This window comes from Alternaria incomplexa (assembly GCF_024043165.1).
Source record: "Alternaria incomplexa strain BMP 0042 chromosome Unknown scaffold_18, whole genome shotgun sequence".
Lineage (NCBI taxonomy): Eukaryota > Fungi > Ascomycota > Dothideomycetes > Pleosporales > Pleosporaceae > Alternaria > Alternaria incomplexa.
In genome coordinates this window covers 222,426-239,914 of record NW_026249867.1, presented here as the reverse complement: position 1 = coordinate 239,914, position 17,489 = coordinate 222,426, and the positions used below count along the sequence as shown (strand labels likewise).

Sequence of the window (17,489 nt, the reverse complement as noted above, 5' to 3'; positions counted from 1 at the left end):
CTCTTCATACCTCACTCCAGCACGCACGTATCACCACTACAGTCACCATGCTCCCCTTCCTCATAGCAAGCTTCCTCAAGGACCGGATCCTAAACAAAACCTTCTTCGCCTGCATCTTCACCCTCATCTCCCTGATCATATACCTCTTCGTCCTCCTCGGTTGTATAAGCACAGGTGCTGGCATCGAGAGTCTGTATTGGGTTGTGATATCGCAGAATGGGACTGCTGGACAGCCGCCCGTTGCAGTGCGGATAGGGTATTTCGGTATGTGCATCTCTTGACTGACATTCTACGTGTCAGCGTTAGTGTCGCATCGAGGTTTGAGGTTACTGATGGTATGACAGGTCTCTGCGCATCCTTCCCACTAAACACCACGGCGCCAAGCGATAACCCCACACCAGCCCATTGGAATGCTTTCCAGGAGACACACCACCAGGCCTTTCCAGTATACCGATGACGCACCCTGTTCTCGCTTCCGCCCTCGCACTGCAGAAATCCTCTTTATATCCTCTTCCCGCAATCGCCTCGTCCCTCTTCCTCATCTCGCTGATATACTACTTCATCTTCCGCGAACGAGGCGGCCGGAACGAGAGGGCTTCGAAGTTTCTTCTGGGGATTAGTGCGGCGCTGGGCGTTGCAGGCGCGTTGTGCGCGATGGCTAGTGCGAAGGCGTTGCATGAGATAGGACTTCTGCTGGGCCATCATGCCGTTGGTGGCGGAGAGGGCGAGGTGAGCATCGAGGCTGGTAGTTGGGAAGGTGCGGGCTTGTGTATTGCAGCAGGTATTCACTTTGCTATTGTTGTTTATGCGGCGATTGGGATGCCGGGGTTTAGTCTGGGTTTCGGTGGTGGTGGATATATCGGGAAGAGGTTCCTGTAGAGCTGGCGACAAGAAGTGAGCCTGTACACGAACATAAGCAGCTGTCCTTGTTAATGCGAGATTAGTATCTTTAAATGCGATCAATGGTAATATGTCATGATTCGCGCCAGCATCCACGTTTGTGAAGTAGAGTTGACCAAAGATGTCGGGTCTGAATTGAGGAATATCGAATACTGTCGAGCCCGTCCCCGAGTGTGCCCGCAACACCATGAACGCCTCGCCAAGGAAACCATCGTGCCTGGAGATGCCGTCGCATTCGTAATAGAAAAAGCGCTTAGAACTGGTCCAGGGTCATGCTCATAGACACGTCCGTGTTCTCGACCATCTTGGTAAACTCCTCGAAACTGATCTTGCCGTCGCGGTCTAGATCGGCCTCCATGATGGTCTTGTCGACAATCTACATGCTTATTAGACCTCTCTGTCAAATCGCCTCCTTTCCGTATTCTACGCACCTGTTGCAGCTGTTGGTCCTTCAGGTTGCTTCCAACCATCATCTTCAGTACTATGAAGAGCTCGCCATTGCTGATGTAGCCGTCGCGGTCGATGTCGTATACGCGGAATGCGAATCGCAGCTTCTCCTCCTTGTTGCCCTTGCTACTGAAAGCTGAGAGACCGGAGACGAATTCTTGGAAGTCGACGTCGCCGCCACCATCTTCGTCGAAGATAGCGATCATGCGTGTTGCGAGAGGGTTCGAGGAGATTTGGGGGAGGGCTAGGAATTCGTCGCGCTCAATGGTACCAGAGTTGTCCTGAACTGAGTTAGCCAAGCATTCAGCTATCGCGTGTAGTGCTGATCGCGCACCTTGTCCAGCTTCATAAACCGTTTCCTTAGGCGATCAACCTCCTCGCGGTCAACTACATGCTGTTAGCAAGCTATTCTCAGCCCCGCAGACGCCCCTTCGCGTATGCCTCCTCTTTCGCCGCTTACGTACAGTTGGACCCGGAGGCTATGTTGTCGAGCAGCCCGGACTGTTGGTTACCCATTCTGGCGATTTATCTGGGGTAGGAATTGAATGTGGAGGATATTGTCGTGTCTCGATATCGTGGGGCTGCTGGTCGCCGCCGCTAGGGTCCAACCGCGCTAAAGGCAGGCACCGCGCCCCGACGTCAACCGCCAAGACTCCACCTTCCCTTCCGCGCATCCACATTCAGCACTCTGTTCGAGCCTCACGTCGCGGCGTAGATTCAGACACAATGGAATCAGATATACCCACCGAAGTTGGCTCAGTGCTACAGGGCGCATCCATCAACCGACACCCATCCGTACGCCACGACCTGAACCCATCGACCGCCGCATCCCAGAAGCAGCCCGTCACCCTCAATGAACACCCAGATCCCGATAGCTCGGAAGTCGGCGAAGATGAGATCCCAGTCAGCGTATTAGATCCGGTACCGCGCCAGAAGACGATGCCCCCGCTACCAGACCTTCGATTCGAACAAAGCTACCTAAAGAGCATCGAGCAAGCAGAGGGATGGCAGGGCGTGGCATGGATCACATTACGAGATCAGGTACAAGGAGATAAGAATGGAGCATATGGGAAGTTTCGCTAATCAGCGGCATAGGTCATCATGTGCTTCGCGCAAGGCGTGCTATGGACTCTCCTACTGAACGGCTGGCGGCATTGGAACCGATCGACCAAGTTTAGTGGACACGGCGCTGGTGCGCGGATACGGAGATGGTGGTGGGGAGTCAACAACTGGACGATACCGAATGCAAAGTCCAAGTTGAGGGATACCAAATTGGCGAAGAACGTGACGGAGGTAAGTGTGGCCTTCTTGAAAGTCCGGCGCCGAACATATGTTTGAAGTGTTGGATCCAACGCTAATGATCTTTTAGTATTACGAAGGAGAGTTCTCAAGCGCTGCTCAAGATTGAATGCGATGATTCGTAGCTCTCTCCCTATTCAGCCATACATGCACCTAAATGTCATAGGCTTGAGCAGGCCCTTTGGGCGTGACGAAAACACTCCAATGACCAAACCAGACCACTTGGTGTTACTCGCATTGCTAACTCTGTCTTAATAATGCACCTCAGACTCCTTAGTTCCGCGGGTGGCGTCTATCGGGTACCAAATGCGGATTGCGGCACGGGCGCCCCTCCAATCCGACGTATCCACCCTCGCTCTCATCTCATCCTTGGAAATCTTCCTCGCGCCTCCCCCTACTTTCTATTACTCCAAACAGCAATACTTGCCATCTCAATCTAACAATCTCTCCACTCCATCGTATCGTTAGTGCCGGATTTGAAGTAGAAACATGCCGGTGTATCTCATCCTATCCAGAGGAATGCCCCGCAATCGCAACTTGCGGTTCAATACCGTAATAAACATCAGTCGCACCCGCTTGGTATCGTCTACATCGAACTCAAGGGGCCAAGTTCCACTTTCCCAAAAACCTACTACCGTCGGCAAAAGTCCGAAAGCCAAATCCTTGTTGTCAGCCTTACCAAAGTCGTCGCAGGCCAACCAGAAAGTTCACGATTCCATTTCAAAACGACCGGCTGGTACCACCATAGGCCCCCGTGTTGGTCTGAGTAACCATAAAGTGGTCTCTACTGCCTCCCTTCGCTCCCGTCCAATCGACTCTCAATTATCGAACCTTCCACAACCGTCACCACCGTCACAACCGCCACTATCTCAGCGAGGACAGACGGCTCTCTCAAGAACATAGCGACGTGGTAACCTTCAAATTTCTCCATCCTATTGCATGTCTCCTGGCGACTCACAGACTATCACGCTCCCTGACGGACGTCAACTTGGGTATGCGATATATGGCAGCAGACATCCGAGAGCAGCCGTCTTTGTTGCATTCCATGGTACTCCTGGCTCGCGTCTTGACTATCGTATGTTGCACGAGTGGGCATTGAAAAATGGCGTCACCCTCGTTTGTCCAGAAAGGCCAGGTTATGGCTTATCTACAATCGACAAGAATTACGTGGTAACAAAACACGCCCATGATGTTCAAAGGTTGATGGATCATGTTGGGCATGAACGATATAAAGTCATTGGTGCTGTGGGTGGCGGCCCATACGCTCTTGCTTTCACTCACATTTGTACCAAAGTGCAAGTTCAGGGCACCCTGCTCATAGCTCCCGTAGCTCCAATCGATGCACCAAAGACTGGCCTGCCGGTGAGTGGAACTGGCCGGCCAATGAATCGTTATCTATGGAGATTACTCACTATCTTCCCTTTTCTTATGGAGCTCAGAGTCTCCATTGTAAGTAGGAAATTCTTGAAAAACCTGGCGGCCCTAAATCCGCCCACCGAGGAGTTACGCAAGACTGAACAGGGGCGCAAAATTATCGAGGGGTATGCAAGACATGGTACTCCTGCAGGCTATGTCCATGATTACTGCGCGTCACATCGTTATTGGGCATTCGAGCTTAGGGACACAGATGCTAACCGAATCGTTATATTCGCTGGAGGCATGGACGTACGAAACCCTCCGGATGGCATGCGATACATGCGCGATCGACTACGAAACACTGAGCTCTTCGTACATCCACACGACAACCACATGACTTTACAACGGAACCAGATGCGTCGTGCGTTGCAGATTTTACGCAATATGTAATTATTACATACAGTCAATTCAAATACTCGCTTTTTCCGCTATTGACCCGAACCCTTGACTTTGCGGATTCCTCATCACAAACAGGAAGATGGAAATATCGATATCAATCTCAAGCAGCGCGTGATTGAGAACGAAGTATGCATGGCTTAGGTATATTGTCTTAATGCACTGTTGACAGACTTGCCTAACGAGCCAACCGCCTTACTCTACGATCTTGAAAGTCGCTACTTTTTCTTCGTCTTGCGCGATCATCTTCAACAGCCCTGGCGGTTCTCCGAAAACCCACCCTTCCTCCCTCATCTTCTTAATATCCGGCTTCTCTTCTCCTTCCACGGCGCTTCTCGAAGACAAGCTGTTCACGTTGTGCAGATCAATGAGATCTTGCATCTTACTAACAACCTCTTCGCTTTCATCTGCTCCCTTTTCCCTATCTAACCCCAGATCGCCAGAAAAGCTGAAGCGCGAGATTTTCTTGCCTTTCAAACCTTCCGGGTCTTCCAAGGAGCCAAATGACCACCATCGAATCGAAAGATCGCCGGGCCAGACATGGTAGGTGTCGCTGACTCGTAGAAAATGTTCAAGCTTTTCTTGGAGCGAGGTTGAGTCGTCGCCGAGACTCGACATAAGCCGTTCAGCAGAGAGCTCCCACGCAACTTGTACAGAGCCTTTTCCTACCGGAGGAATTGTGACGAAAGTGAATCCAGGGGTATCGGGATCTTCAGGGCGTTTGGCAAGATCTGGGTCGCCTGATATCCGATGGAACGTAATGCGCTTTGTGGGCCGGAGGTTAAGCACTTTTGCAGAGCCATCTACTTGTCGGGTGGAGGGAAATGCGAGTTCCGGTGAGTGCATAGCGCCCTTGCGGAACGCATCCTCACGAGGCGTAGTGTCGAGACATGAGTATTTGGTCAAGATAGTAACGGGTCTATCTGGGAAGACCGAGGAGGTTTGGTGGATAGTGGCGATCAGCTTCAAAGGTGATGCCGAGGGGTTAGAGATTGAGAGAGTGGCTGGTGGACAGAAGTTGAACTTAAGGCAGAGCTCAACTCCGTGGTTTTGAGAGGACATTTGAAACTATTCGATATGGTGTTGTAGTAGGAGACTGAGAATGCACTGCCGTGGGTTGCAAAAATTCAAGACTGCAGAGGGCAAGGTCGAGAAGCTGAGGGTCGGGGGCCGTATTCTCTGATGTAAGGGATTGCCGTATATGGACTAGACAAGATGTGGCACAGCTCCTTCCGTATGCAGGCGCACCCAACAACAACCCGGATTCCGTCTGTCTCGACATATACCTCGGAACTTTCATTGAAAACCTCCCGATATGCCAGCTCTTGGTTTTCGTCAGACACTTGTTGATTAAGTAGTGCGCAGGACCGTCCACCTAACTAACTACAACCATGGAGCCAAAATTTGGAAACGCCCTTGCTGGCGCTCGACGGGTAATAGCGACAGGATCTTAGTACCGTCCAGCATGCAACATACATCGAATACGCCAGGCGCAGCTTCAACACGCATCAGCTCTGAGCAAGAAACCTTTATACCCCAAGCTAAGCTCGATGCGAAATCCAACCCAGCGTAGATTTAACAACACGCTTCTACCCGCTATAATCTGGCCCTACGATAGCCAGATAATCACCTTGCCCTCAGGAGCCATGTTAAGTTACGCACAACTCGGCCGACTAGCAGAGGTAGGGCAATGCTGGGTTCTGTTTCACGGTACTCCTAGTAGTCGACTTAACTAGAAGCACGTACATCTGTTTGCTGTAAATCACGGCATCCGCGTCATAGCCATTAATCGTCCGGGCTATAGCTATTCCTCACTGCATGACCGAGGAATGCTAGGTTTCATACGGGACGTCAAGCATCTGCTTGATTATCGCGGCGTCCAAGTGTTCAAGATACTTTCTGTAGATAGAGAGGGGCCGTATGCACTAGCGGCGGCCTACCATTTTCCTAAACACCGACTCAAAAAGACATCTATCATGTGCGGCATTAGTCACCCGAATTTCGCAGCCAAGAAAGCAAGATCAGGATTAAGTGGCGTCGCCGAAGGATTCAAGGATTGGATGCCCGCCCTGCGTGACCCAGGAGGCTACTTTCAAAGATTTCGCCAAAGGAATATAAAGAGCCATGTCGAGTACACTCACCTTCTGAATAAAAACTATGAAGAGATGCAAAGGCAGGATTGGTCGGGCTACAATAACGACAAGTCGCTTGCTCCGCGACCGTGGGGGTTAGTTCCAATTCTCTCAGCTGCATACAAGAAAAACATTCACTAACAGCACGAACCACAATGTAGATTCAACCTGGAAGATATTGACGCAAATCCGATAACCTGGTATCATGGAGCTGAAGACTTCAATACACCGTTGGAAACTGCGAGCGAGACTGCTCTGTCTGCCAACCGGTACAGGCACAACGTTGACTTTAGGTCATTTCCTGGCTTTATGCAATATACTTTCAACATTCAGACTGGAATGCAGATGGAAACTATGGCATGGTTGTTGAAATGAGCTGTCTGTTAATCTTAGTAGCACGGCTGTACGTAGTTGTGGGGTAGTTCTGCGGACGTATACCTTCTGAGAATGATATGCTGTACCGTTGGCTCTTTCCCGGGCTGCATAAAGGACCTTGAAAAGCGTTGAGCGTGTGTAGGCTTTGAAGTATCGTCGCGAAAGCTAGACATACTGCGTATCCTCAGTTCCATATATTTTGAGGAGTGCATGTGATTTTGAAGACATTCTACTTTGAAACTGGCTCTTCTATGAATATGTCACATGCCGTAGGGTACAATACATAGCCCACTTATGACCGCGGGAGTTTGAGTATTGTGCAATCACGTGATAACGCGCCGTAATTTACCGAACTTGGGAAGGCGCGTCGCGCTCGCCACCATCAACACCATGCACTTTCCTACCCCACGGCATTACCCCCAGCACCCGAATCCATGAAGCCTTTCCGGCCTCTTACCCTCGCTCGCCCTCGCTCAGAGACTGGCGAGCCATTGAAGAAGAAACCCAGAGTTTCGTCTAACGCGCTTTCCGCCGGGAATCGCCAACCGCTCAACACGCTGAACGCCCCCGCACCGGCCCAATTCCTGCCCCCGGGTCTCGAAGGAAACTACTACACGGTGCTATGGCGGAAATACACAACTAAGAAGAACAAGACGTGGGATGGAGACGGGGTTCTTGCTGTGACAGGTGGCTATGCCACGCTCACGGATAGCGAGACAGGAAAAGAATTAGGGAAAGGAGCATGCACTCGACCGCTGCTACCAGGCTCCGCGCTATCCATCGGCGGAAAGGAGCTGGAAGTTGAGGCGTCCATTGACAAGGCGGATTACCTTGCTGGGCGTATGTTCCTGGGCACGGCTGCAGCTGCGCCTGTAGATCAGTCGAAGCGCGAGGAACCAGGATACAAGCCTCTTTCGTCGGCCAAGTCGAAAGCAAACAAGAGAAAAGATACTGGTGACGATGGTGTGGATCTGCCAGACTACAAGCCCTCAGCTCAGCGCAAGCAGCAGTTCAAGGCGCCTCTATTGTCAAATACCGTCATGCCTCAACGAAACCCATCGATCCCACAACCACGCCACGATCCGAACGCGCCGAACGCTCTAGTCATGAAGCGGCCGAAATCATGTCCAAAAGACAAGCAGATCGTCGACGTTGTAGTTGATCCGGTCCTCAGCAAGCATCTTCGCGAACATCAACGCGAGGGCGTGCAGTTCCTATACGAATGTGTAATGGGCATGCGATGCGAGGGCGAAGGCGCAATTATGGCGGACGAGATGGGTCTGGGCAAAACACTGCAGACAATCACACTGCTCTGGACACTCATGAAGCAGAACCCGATACACAATGCCTCGCCGGTCATCAAGAAAGCTCTCATCGTATGCCCCGCCGGCCTGGTCGACAACTGGAAGCGAGAATTCCGAAAATGGCTGGGCAATGAGAGAATTGGCGTCTACGTGCTAGATGCAAAAAACAAGAAGATTGCCAACTTCACAAAGGGCAAAGCCTACAACATCATGATCGTCGGATACGAGATGCTGCGTGTTATGCAGGAGGAAATGAAGCAAGGGACTGTCGATATCGTCATCGCAGATGAAGGCCACAGGCTGAAGACTGCTAACAACAAGGCTATGCAGGCGATCCAGTCTCTCAACACCGAGCGGCGGATCATCTTATCGGGTACGCCACTGCAGAACGATCTGGGCGAGTTCTTCACTGCCATTGACTTCGTCAATCCCGGCCTACTGGGGCAGCGATCAGCCTTCAAGCGTTCCTTCGAAGTGCCCATCGTGCGCAGCCGTCAGCCAGATGCAAGTGAAGCAGAGCTCGAAAAGGGCGAGGCACGATGGAAGGAGCTCGTATCCCTCACCAGTCAATTCATGATTCGCCGTACAGCAGAAGTGCTTGCAAAGTACCTCCCACCGAAGACTGAGCATATTGTCTTCTGCAGGCCGACCAAAGGACAAGCAGAGGCTTATCGCGCCATACTGGGCTCACCAACGTTCAGAATAGCGTTGGGAAGTACGGACATTGCGCTACAGCTCATCAATGTGCTGAAGAAAGTCTGCAACAGCCCTTCGTTGCTCAAATCATCGAAAGATAACGACGATACGCCATCGGAGATGCTGCAATCGCTTCTCCCACTGATACCGCCCAAGATCCTCAGCTCAAGTGCTTCGAGTGCGAAGCTACGACTGCTTGACAGCCTTGTTCATCGGATCTATACCACCACTGAGGAGAAGATTGTCATTGTTTCGAACTACACTACCACACTGGACATGATCGAGCGACTCTTAGTGTCGTTGTCATACACCTACCTCCGTCTCGATGGCAGCACACCAGCTACCAAACGCCAAGCACTTGTGGAGAAGTTCAACAAGACCCCGAAGACCACGTCTTTCGCCTTCCTACTTTCTGCAAAGTCCGGCGGAGTCGGTCTCAACCTCATCGGTGCATCTCGCATCGTGCTCTTCGACATCGACTGGAACCCCGCTACCGATTTACAAGCCATGGCACGTATCCACCGCGATGGCCAGAAACTGCCATGTAAAGTATACAGATTCCTCATCCAGGGTGGCCTAGACGAGAAGATCTACCAGCGCCAAGTCATGAAAATGGGTCTCGCAAACGCCGTCGTAGACAACAAAGCCTCCGCATCCTCCTTCTCGCAAGAAGAACTCCGCGACCTCTTTCGTCTCGACGAGCGTGAAGGATGCCAGACCCACGACATACTCGGCTGCACATGCGATTGTAAGGGCTCACCAGAAGTCAAGCTCGAAGCTGAGGAAGAAGAAGCGGAAACGCCCGAAGACGACATCGAAGACTCGGACGAAGACCCCTACCCCACCCTCACGAAAGCAAGCGAAGTCAACATTGAAGAGCAAGAGGCCAAGATTAAGGCTAGACGCGCGGCGAAACAACCTAAGTTGAGGATGTTGATGGAGTATCGGCATATTGATACCAAGGTCCTCAAGGGGATGAAGAAGAGCGAGGGAGATGAGGATGCAGAAGATGGGCTTGTGGATAATATGGCGGCGGCAATTGATGATGATGTGTTTCTTGATGTGCTGAAGGAACAGGAGTGTAATGTCGGTTTCTTGCTGACGAAGTCGACGTCGTGAGTGGAGTTTTCATGGAGCATGAAGAGGAAAGGGGTCAAGTGTTTCAATAGAGCGTATATGCATAGCGACGCAGTTTTGGGCATGGTAGCATGGCTGGGTGACTGAGTGGCCCTAGTCTCGGAAGAGTTTCGTGTCTAATGCATAGAGGCTGTGGCTCCAGTTAGCGAAATTCATTCCAGTCTTGTACACGAGAGAATGGCTCTCATCCGGTGCGTGCCTCTCGACCATGACACATTGCATCCAAACATGAAAGAATAAATGCAAGATCTACAGTCGTCACGAAAAATCCCATGAGATCAAAGTTGTAAACAGCAAGACGATAATATTTACTATGCAGAAAATAAAAGCACTAGGCTATTAGCCCACAAAGGCACCGCCATCTATCTCAGCGATGCCATGGTATCTCTCCGACTGACACTCTCGCCAATTCCTTCTTAGCCAAGCCAAGCCATTCACGGCTTAAACACCAGCCTGCTGGGCGAAACCCAGTCTAGGTCCAGAGCTGCCCATCTCGTGAACAATGTACTTGCTCTTAAGGAAGATATCACCAAAGATGCTGAAGCCAATACCGTCATCAGTCTGAATACCACCGAAGCAAGCACCAGTACCATCATCAAGAGGAGCGTAGTTGACGTATTTACCCGGAACAGTCTGCTTGACGCCACCGACGGTGATGGAGAAATCAGGGAGGGTAGCAGTGCAAGGGAAGATGTAACCGCCCTGTGTAGCGTCGTTCTTGGCACCGCTGACCTTGGCGTAGTAGGCCTTGACGATGGCGGGGTCGGTGTAGATGAGGGTTGTGCCGGTGTCGAGGATACCGGAGACGGACTTGGTGGTGGTGGTGGTACCGACGCTGTAGGCGGAGGCGCTGAAGCCCCAGAAACCTTGGCTGTCGTCGGCGGCGACGTAGGTGATGGGGCCGGTGTACTTGCTCTTGTCGATGTAGCCGAAGTCGTAGGTGCCGGCGGCGTGGTACTTGAGTTGGACGGCGAAGAGGGGCGACGCGAGCTGCGACTTGACGGTGTCGAAGAAGGTCTTTTGTTGCTGGGGTTGCACCGTGTTGATGGTGGACATGGCCAGGCCGAGCAGACCGTCCGTGTCGACGTCTTGTGAGAATTGCGCGGAGACGGAGGTGGCGGCCTCGACGGCTTGGCTCGTGGCTGTCACGCCGCCGACGGCGACCTTGTCGGCGTAGACCTTGCCGGAGGCACCAGAGCCATCGCCGTAGGAGATCTTCCAGGAGTAGCCGCTCTTGACCTTGGAGGCATCGACCTTGTAGTAGTCGTGGCCGGCGGTCTGGGAGCTGGCCTGGAGAGACGAGAAGACCCACCTGTGGTTACATTAGATGTGGGTCTTATATGGGGATAGGCACTTCGCCCCATCGCGACTTACAGATCAGCGCTTCCGGTGTCGAAGTCAAGGTGGACAGTGGTGCTGCCAATGGTGACCGGGCTCAGGTATGCCGAGTCATATGCGTCATTGGGAGCGGCAGGCACTGATCCACTGGCAGCAGCAGCGGCGACCACAGTGTTGCTAGCCCGGTTCTGTGCAGCCTCAACGAGACTTTGAGGAACGGCCTTGCCGTGCTTGCGGAGTGCCTTGATCTTCTGCTCGGGTCCGTTCTTCAGGTAGGTAGAGCGAGGAACTTGCTCAACGGAGAAGGAGTTTCCCTTGTCTGTAATCACGTGTCAGATTGGAGCTTCTCATCAAGACAGTGTTTGACATACGCAGAACGGGGGTGGCAACAACAGTGCTTGCGAAAGCGAGCGCCGCCGTGATGTGGGCGAAAGAAGGCATGATAACGATGGACTATCTGATACGGCAGAAGAGCGAGGGGTGAAGGGCCAGTGGTAACTGAAGCCTGTATGAGAGGCTTGAAGAGAAGACGAAGCCGGTACAGAAGCAGTAGAGTCGAGGAGATGCCTTGGCTTTATACCAAGCAATGCCAACGAGGCGCGGCATAAAGTCTTGTCCATGACGATGATGTGCTCGTTACCCTGTTCGATCTGTCTACGCCGCCCTCTATTGGCATCGTAGGCGTAGTGTAGGATCATAGTGGGGTAAACGATCAACATTGAAATTAGATCCCGCAACCACTCATGGTAACGAGTCCTATCTTGGCAGGTCGATCATGCTTGCAAGGCGGTGGCGCCGCGTTTCATACATTTACCTGCTACATTGAGACTTGGCGTCGGTCACGCAAGTGCATGCGGAGCCGGGTGTTGGTAGAAGGGCGCTTGGGATAGGCGACGGCCCTTGTAGATCGGATATTGCGACTGAAGTGACCATCTTGCGCGAGTGTAGGACCGAATGCGTGGCGGCGTGTCCGTAGTACTACATTGTGTAATTGCAGGCTGTGAGGTTCCGCAGGCGTAGCAACGGCGGGACCGAGGTGTGTTTCGAAGAATGTGGCAAGTTAATAGTACTGTACCGAATCTTCATGGCTATTGGTGACTGCTGGAATGAAAGTTGCCATAGTATAGCGTCCCTTGTTCGCTAAGGGGCGGGTTAGTGCTTCCCCAGTGTCGTGTAGTGCGTGTGCCTGCCAGTCAAGCTTCGAAGCGCGCTACCAAGCATGCCACTTTCACGCTTGGCGCTATCATGCTGCAGGGAGCGGGACAGCCACAGCCGTTGAAACACGGCCTGGAGATGGCCTGAGGTGTGTTGGTCATGCAAACACGGACATCCGTCAATAACGTCAATGTCGTCAACGTGTGTCCATGCTTTCTACACCGTGGCTGCATGGCTGTCGTTCGCCTCTTGACATGTGCTTTGGTATCGATAGTCGCATGCAAACGTGCCGTAGTACCATGGATAGCTCGCGATCAGCAGGCCAACTGCCGGCGAACAGCGCAGTCACATCTGCCCTTGCGCCCGATGTCCAGCGTCGAAAAACTCGCCGAGTCGTCCAGCCGATCGGTAGCTGTTAACGCATGATTAATTAACAGCGTAACTTAGCAAACAACGCGATAAGAGCGGCGGCGGCCTGCATTAGGTAGGTGGCGATGGGTGGTGTGGTTGAAGGGCGGGCGTCTGCAGACGGCACATGGGAGAGGTTGAGTGTAGGCCCGGCCCTAGTGGACCTTCCCGCCTGGCCTAACTAGCCCTTTCATGTCGCAAAGACACATGCCACGACCAATCATCAGCATGGGGCACTTTTGCCCACAAAATCGCGAATCTCGAGCTCGGCCAATTGCGCATCACAAGGCCGCTTGCGCTTCCAACCTGCCAATTCAGGACGTGATCCGCAACATTCCAAGCACACTACACCACGGAGCAGGATGGTATCAAGCACCGTCAAGCTTGGTCACGCATGCCGAGGAGAATGCTTAGCACCACACTTTGCGAGTTGGCGCTCCCCCAGGCTGGACTGCGGAATGTTGTTCATATCCTATCAACGTTGGATACACACTGCTATGCCGATGCTCGGTGGTTTAGAGTTTCTTATCACCTGCCCATTGCGATGCAAAGTCGTTGCTGGCGCATGTCACTCCACGCCATCTGTCGATCGTGAAGGATGGTATCAAGCAAAGCCAAGCTGCTTGAGGAAGCTTGGTACACGCAGGCACAGAAATTCTCCGATACTAGCTGTGGATTGGGTATCTGGAAAAGGAAAGAAAAGTTGGCGGCTGCCTTATCTTCGAAGCAAACTTGTTGCGGTCAACAACATGCATTTCGCCGCAAATCAAGACCAGACCCCAGTCTGAGTCTAAGTCCAAGTATGAATCTGAGTCTGAGTGAGACTGAACCTGAGTTCCGAGTTTGAGTCTGAGTCTGCGTCTAAGTCAAAGGCGCATTCTCCTCGCAAATTTACTCTGCGTCGGCGTTGCCCGTGACAGCACTCTCCAGCTTCTTGAGCGCCGCACGATACGCCTTCTTCCTCCCATCCGCCGTAACAGCACTCTCCTTCCACTCCATCCTCTTAACCTTCTTACCCCCCCTCTTAATCCCATCTCCCTTAGCCACCTGCTTCAAAAACCACGCCGCCTCCGTCTTCGTAAACATCGTCCAAGCCTCACCCGGCTTACCCGCACGCGCCGTCCGGCCCACGCGGTGCACATAACTCGTAATACTGGTAGGAAGATCGTAGTTGATAACATGCGTAATATCGGGGATATCCAAACCACGGGATGCGGCGTCAGAGGCGATGAGGATTTTGGTGGCGCCGGAGCTGAAGGATTTGAGGAGCTTGCGGGAGGCGTCTGCGGTTAGGGCGCGGGTCATGGTTTTGATGTGGGTGGCGAAGAGGGGCATGAGGGCGCTGAGGAGATGGGATAGGCGGGATGCGCTTTCTGTGCTTTTAGTGAAGATGAGGACGCGGCCGGTTTGTTGGGATATGATTGCGCGGCTTTCCGAGTCGGACTCAGAGTCGCTGTCTGAGGATGAATCTGAGTCTGAAGAGTCTGAAGAGCCTGAGGAGTCTGAAGATGGCTTTGACAGTTCCAGCGTGCCCGGGTAGACGTAGTTGAGTAGTACGTATAGCAAGTGCAATGGTTTGTTTGAACCATCGCCGACATGTACTGCGAACTCCTCTAGCGTAGACGGCAGCTCGAATACATTTTCTTCTGTCTCCAGTGGTTGGAGTTCCGTAGTCTCGTCTTGTACGACTACCAACTTCGGTCGCTTCAGCTTGAGAGTGCCCAGCTTCGTGAGATCCTTTTCCATTGTCGCGGAGAGGACAACCTTGGTGAGTTGCCTGCGGGCGGGCAATGCCATGGACCAGATGGAGTTGGCGTCGCGCTCGCGCTTTCGTATCCGCTCTTGGGCGTTCATGAAGTCGACCGGAGTCTCACCGTGGAGGGCGTCCATGAGCACGGTTGCCCAGCCCTGGAAGTTTTGATTCAAAAGCTGATCAGCCTCGTCGATGACAAGCCAGCGCACGCTGTTCAGTAGAAAGCCTGTTGTGTGCTCGATGTGCTCGACCAATCGACCCGGAGTGCAGATGAGTATGTCCACGCCCGAATCATACTGTGGAACGTGATCGAGAGGCATGGCTCTCAAGTCGTCGTACAACCCTCCTCGCTCCATGAAGCCTGTCTGATATTGTCGAGAAGCCTTCTCCTGTAGCTCCTGTGCTCTCCTTGGGTCGTATTGCGGCCGCATCTTAACAAGCTGCTTCTGCTCCGTCGCAAACGCGACATTGCCCAAAGCCGTTCCTACTTTGATCTTTGTTCCAGCGCACAGGTCCTCGGCGACTTGTAGGGCTTGGTTGACGAGCTGCCGGCTTGGTACGACGACGATGGCGGATAGGACAGGTACAGTACGGTCTTTGAGCGCTTCGATAATAGGGAGTAGATATGCCAGCGTCTTTCCAGAACCTGTCTTTGCCGACACACATATATCGCCCAAGTGTTGGTCATAGCCAGGATGTAGCAGAGGTAGCAATGCTGTCTGTACAGCCAAAGCGTCCTTGAAGCCTTGTTTTTCCAGCTTCTTGACATACTGAGAATCTACGCCCAATTCGGCGAAGGGGACTGTTTTCGACGCTTCGACTGTAGTAGGCTGCGCGAGCCAGGTGGGAAGGGTGGAGAAGGTGGGTTCGTAGACGGGCTCGGGAATCGGTGCGGGTTGCGGCATAGGTTCGAGGTCATGAAGCTCTCCCTCCTCTTGCGGATCCTTCGCAGGTTTCTCCTCTGCATTTTGACTCTTGGCTTCAGCTAGCTTCGCTGCCTTTTCAAATTTGGAGAAGACATTCTTGTGCTTCTTCGAGATCTCAACATCCTCCTCTTTGGCGGCCTCGGCTTCGCGTTTTCTCTTTTTGGGCTTCTTGATGGCCTTCTTCGCCTCTGCTACCGGGCTGGTTTCTACAGGCTCGGGACTTGAGGCAGCGACTTCTTCATTCGTAGCAATTACAGGGCTGGAGGCCTTTGCGACAACGGGCGCGGGAGGTGAAGGCTGCTTCTTGGCGACAACCGCGGGCGGCACGTAACGTCTTTGAAACATGATGTAAGGGATCCTGCGATATTTCGGTTGCGACGGCTCAAAGTGAAGCCTGGAGGAATTCGCGACAGAATGCGACAGGCGGATGGTGAGTTTAGAAAATCTATGGACCCTGGAAATTTAGTCGGAGTTCCAGCCACGCCAAACGCCGACGGTGACGCGCCGAGGCCCTGAGTTCGCGACAAAGCAGGTGCTCCCCGCCAGATACACCCATGGTACCTTCCAATTGCGCCCAGGCTTGAGCGCCATGTATTCTTCTGAGCTCACTCGAGGTGCTAGTCCTCACACTTCGCCATCATGCCGTACAACATTGCTATGGTCAGCGACAACTTCTACCCTCAGCCCGGTATGCACCTAGCCGCGTCTTGATACTCGGCGCAGTACTCATCAATCGTAGGAGGAGTCGAAAGTCACATGTACCAACTGTCCAGTGTAGGTCCTCATCATCAAGCCCCATTGTGTTCACATCTAACACCCCCAGAAACTAATCGACCGCGGCCACAAAGTAATCGTCATAACACACGCCTACGCTGGCCGGACTGGCGTTCGCTACCTGACCAACGGCCTGAAAGTCTACTACGTTCCCTTCTGGGTCATATACCGCGAAACCACCTTCCCGACCGTCTTCTCATTCTTCCCCATATTCCGGAACATCGTCATCCGCGAAAATATCGGCATCGTACACGGCCATGCCAGTCTCAGTAGTCTGTGCCACGAGGCGATTCTGCATGCGAGGACTATGGGGTTGAGGACCGTTTTTACGGATCACAGTCTCTTTGGATTCGCGGATGCGGGAAGCATACTTACGAACAAGCTTCTCAAGTTTACCCTGAGTGACGTGGACCATGTCATTTGCGTCAGTCATACTTGGTTAGTTCACTGGTACTCTCTCACGGCTGGCAGCTGCTAACACAGTGTAGCAAAGAGAACACCGTCCTTCGAGCCTCGCTAGATCCACTCATGGTCTCTGTCATACCCAACGCGGTGGTCGCAGAGAACTTCCGTCCTTTATCCCACGATTCGGTCGACCCTACGCACACGAAGAAGGCGCCGGGTCCGCGACAGCCAATGGGCCCTGATGAGATTATCACTGTCATTGTCATACAACGGCTATACTACAACAAGGGCACCGATCTCCTAGTCGCTGCTATACCCCACATCGTTGCTGCGAACCCAAACGTGCGCTTCATCATCGCTGGCAACGGACCGAAGGCTATCGATCTCGAACAGATGATTGAGCGGAACGTGCTACAAGACAAGGTTCTCATGATCGGTCCGGTCCGCCATGAGGAAGTCAGAGACGTCATGGTACGGGGACACATCTACCTCTGCCCCTCATTGACAGAGGCGTTCGGAACCGTCATCGTGGAAGCTGCATCCTGTGGACTCTACGTCGTTGCGACCCGAGTCGGAGGTATCCCTGAAGTGCTGCCCACCCACATGGTTGAGTTCGCGGCACCCGAAG

At 52.8% G+C, this 17,489-nt stretch overlaps 6 protein-coding genes across 6 annotated transcripts; 2 read left to right on the top strand and 4 right to left on the bottom strand.

Moving 5' to 3' along the window:
- Positions 1-1,153: 1,153 nt before the first annotated feature.
- Positions 1,154-1,863, bottom strand: CNB1 (Calcineurin subunit B; the record flags this gene model as incomplete). The annotated part of the gene is made up of 4 exons (XM_051439452.1): positions 1,154-1,276; positions 1,332-1,628; positions 1,682-1,734; positions 1,812-1,863. 4 exons carry the CDS (start codon positions 1,861-1,863, stop codon positions 1,154-1,156), a joined length of 525 nt encoding a protein of 174 aa, XP_051286669.1.
- Positions 1,864-2,073: 210 nt separating this feature from the next.
- J4E90_009934 (uncharacterized protein) lies at positions 2,074-2,755 on the top strand (the record flags this gene model as incomplete). The annotated part of the gene is made up of 3 exons (XM_051439451.1): positions 2,074-2,388; positions 2,443-2,640; positions 2,717-2,755. The coding sequence occupies 3 exons, from the start codon at positions 2,074-2,076 to the stop codon at positions 2,753-2,755; spliced, it is 552 nt and encodes a 183-aa protein (XP_051286668.1).
- A 1,898-nt stretch (positions 2,756-4,653) lies between these two features.
- Positions 4,654-5,520, bottom strand: J4E90_009933 (uncharacterized protein; the record flags this gene model as incomplete). Its single annotated transcript, XM_051439450.1, has 1 exon — positions 4,654-5,520. One exon carries the CDS (start codon positions 5,518-5,520, stop codon positions 4,654-4,656), a length of 867 nt encoding a protein of 288 aa, XP_051286667.1.
- Positions 5,521-7,399: 1,879 nt separating this feature from the next.
- J4E90_009932 (uncharacterized protein) lies at positions 7,400-10,084 on the top strand (the record flags this gene model as incomplete). Its single annotated transcript, XM_051439449.1, has 1 exon — positions 7,400-10,084. One exon carries the CDS (start codon positions 7,400-7,402, stop codon positions 10,082-10,084), a length of 2,685 nt encoding a protein of 894 aa, XP_051286666.1.
- A 459-nt stretch (positions 10,085-10,543) lies between these two features.
- J4E90_009931 (uncharacterized protein) lies at positions 10,544-11,881 on the bottom strand (the record flags this gene model as incomplete). Its single annotated transcript, XM_051439448.1, has 3 exons — positions 10,544-11,414; positions 11,477-11,759; positions 11,812-11,881. 3 exons carry the CDS (start codon positions 11,879-11,881, stop codon positions 10,544-10,546), a joined length of 1,224 nt encoding a protein of 407 aa, XP_051286665.1.
- Positions 11,882-13,894: 2,013 nt separating this feature from the next.
- J4E90_009930 (uncharacterized protein) lies at positions 13,895-16,027 on the bottom strand (the record flags this gene model as incomplete). Its single annotated transcript, XM_051439447.1, has 1 exon — positions 13,895-16,027. The coding sequence occupies one exon, from the start codon at positions 16,025-16,027 to the stop codon at positions 13,895-13,897; it is 2,133 nt and encodes a 710-aa protein (XP_051286664.1).
- Positions 16,028-17,489: the final 1,462 nt, after the last annotated feature.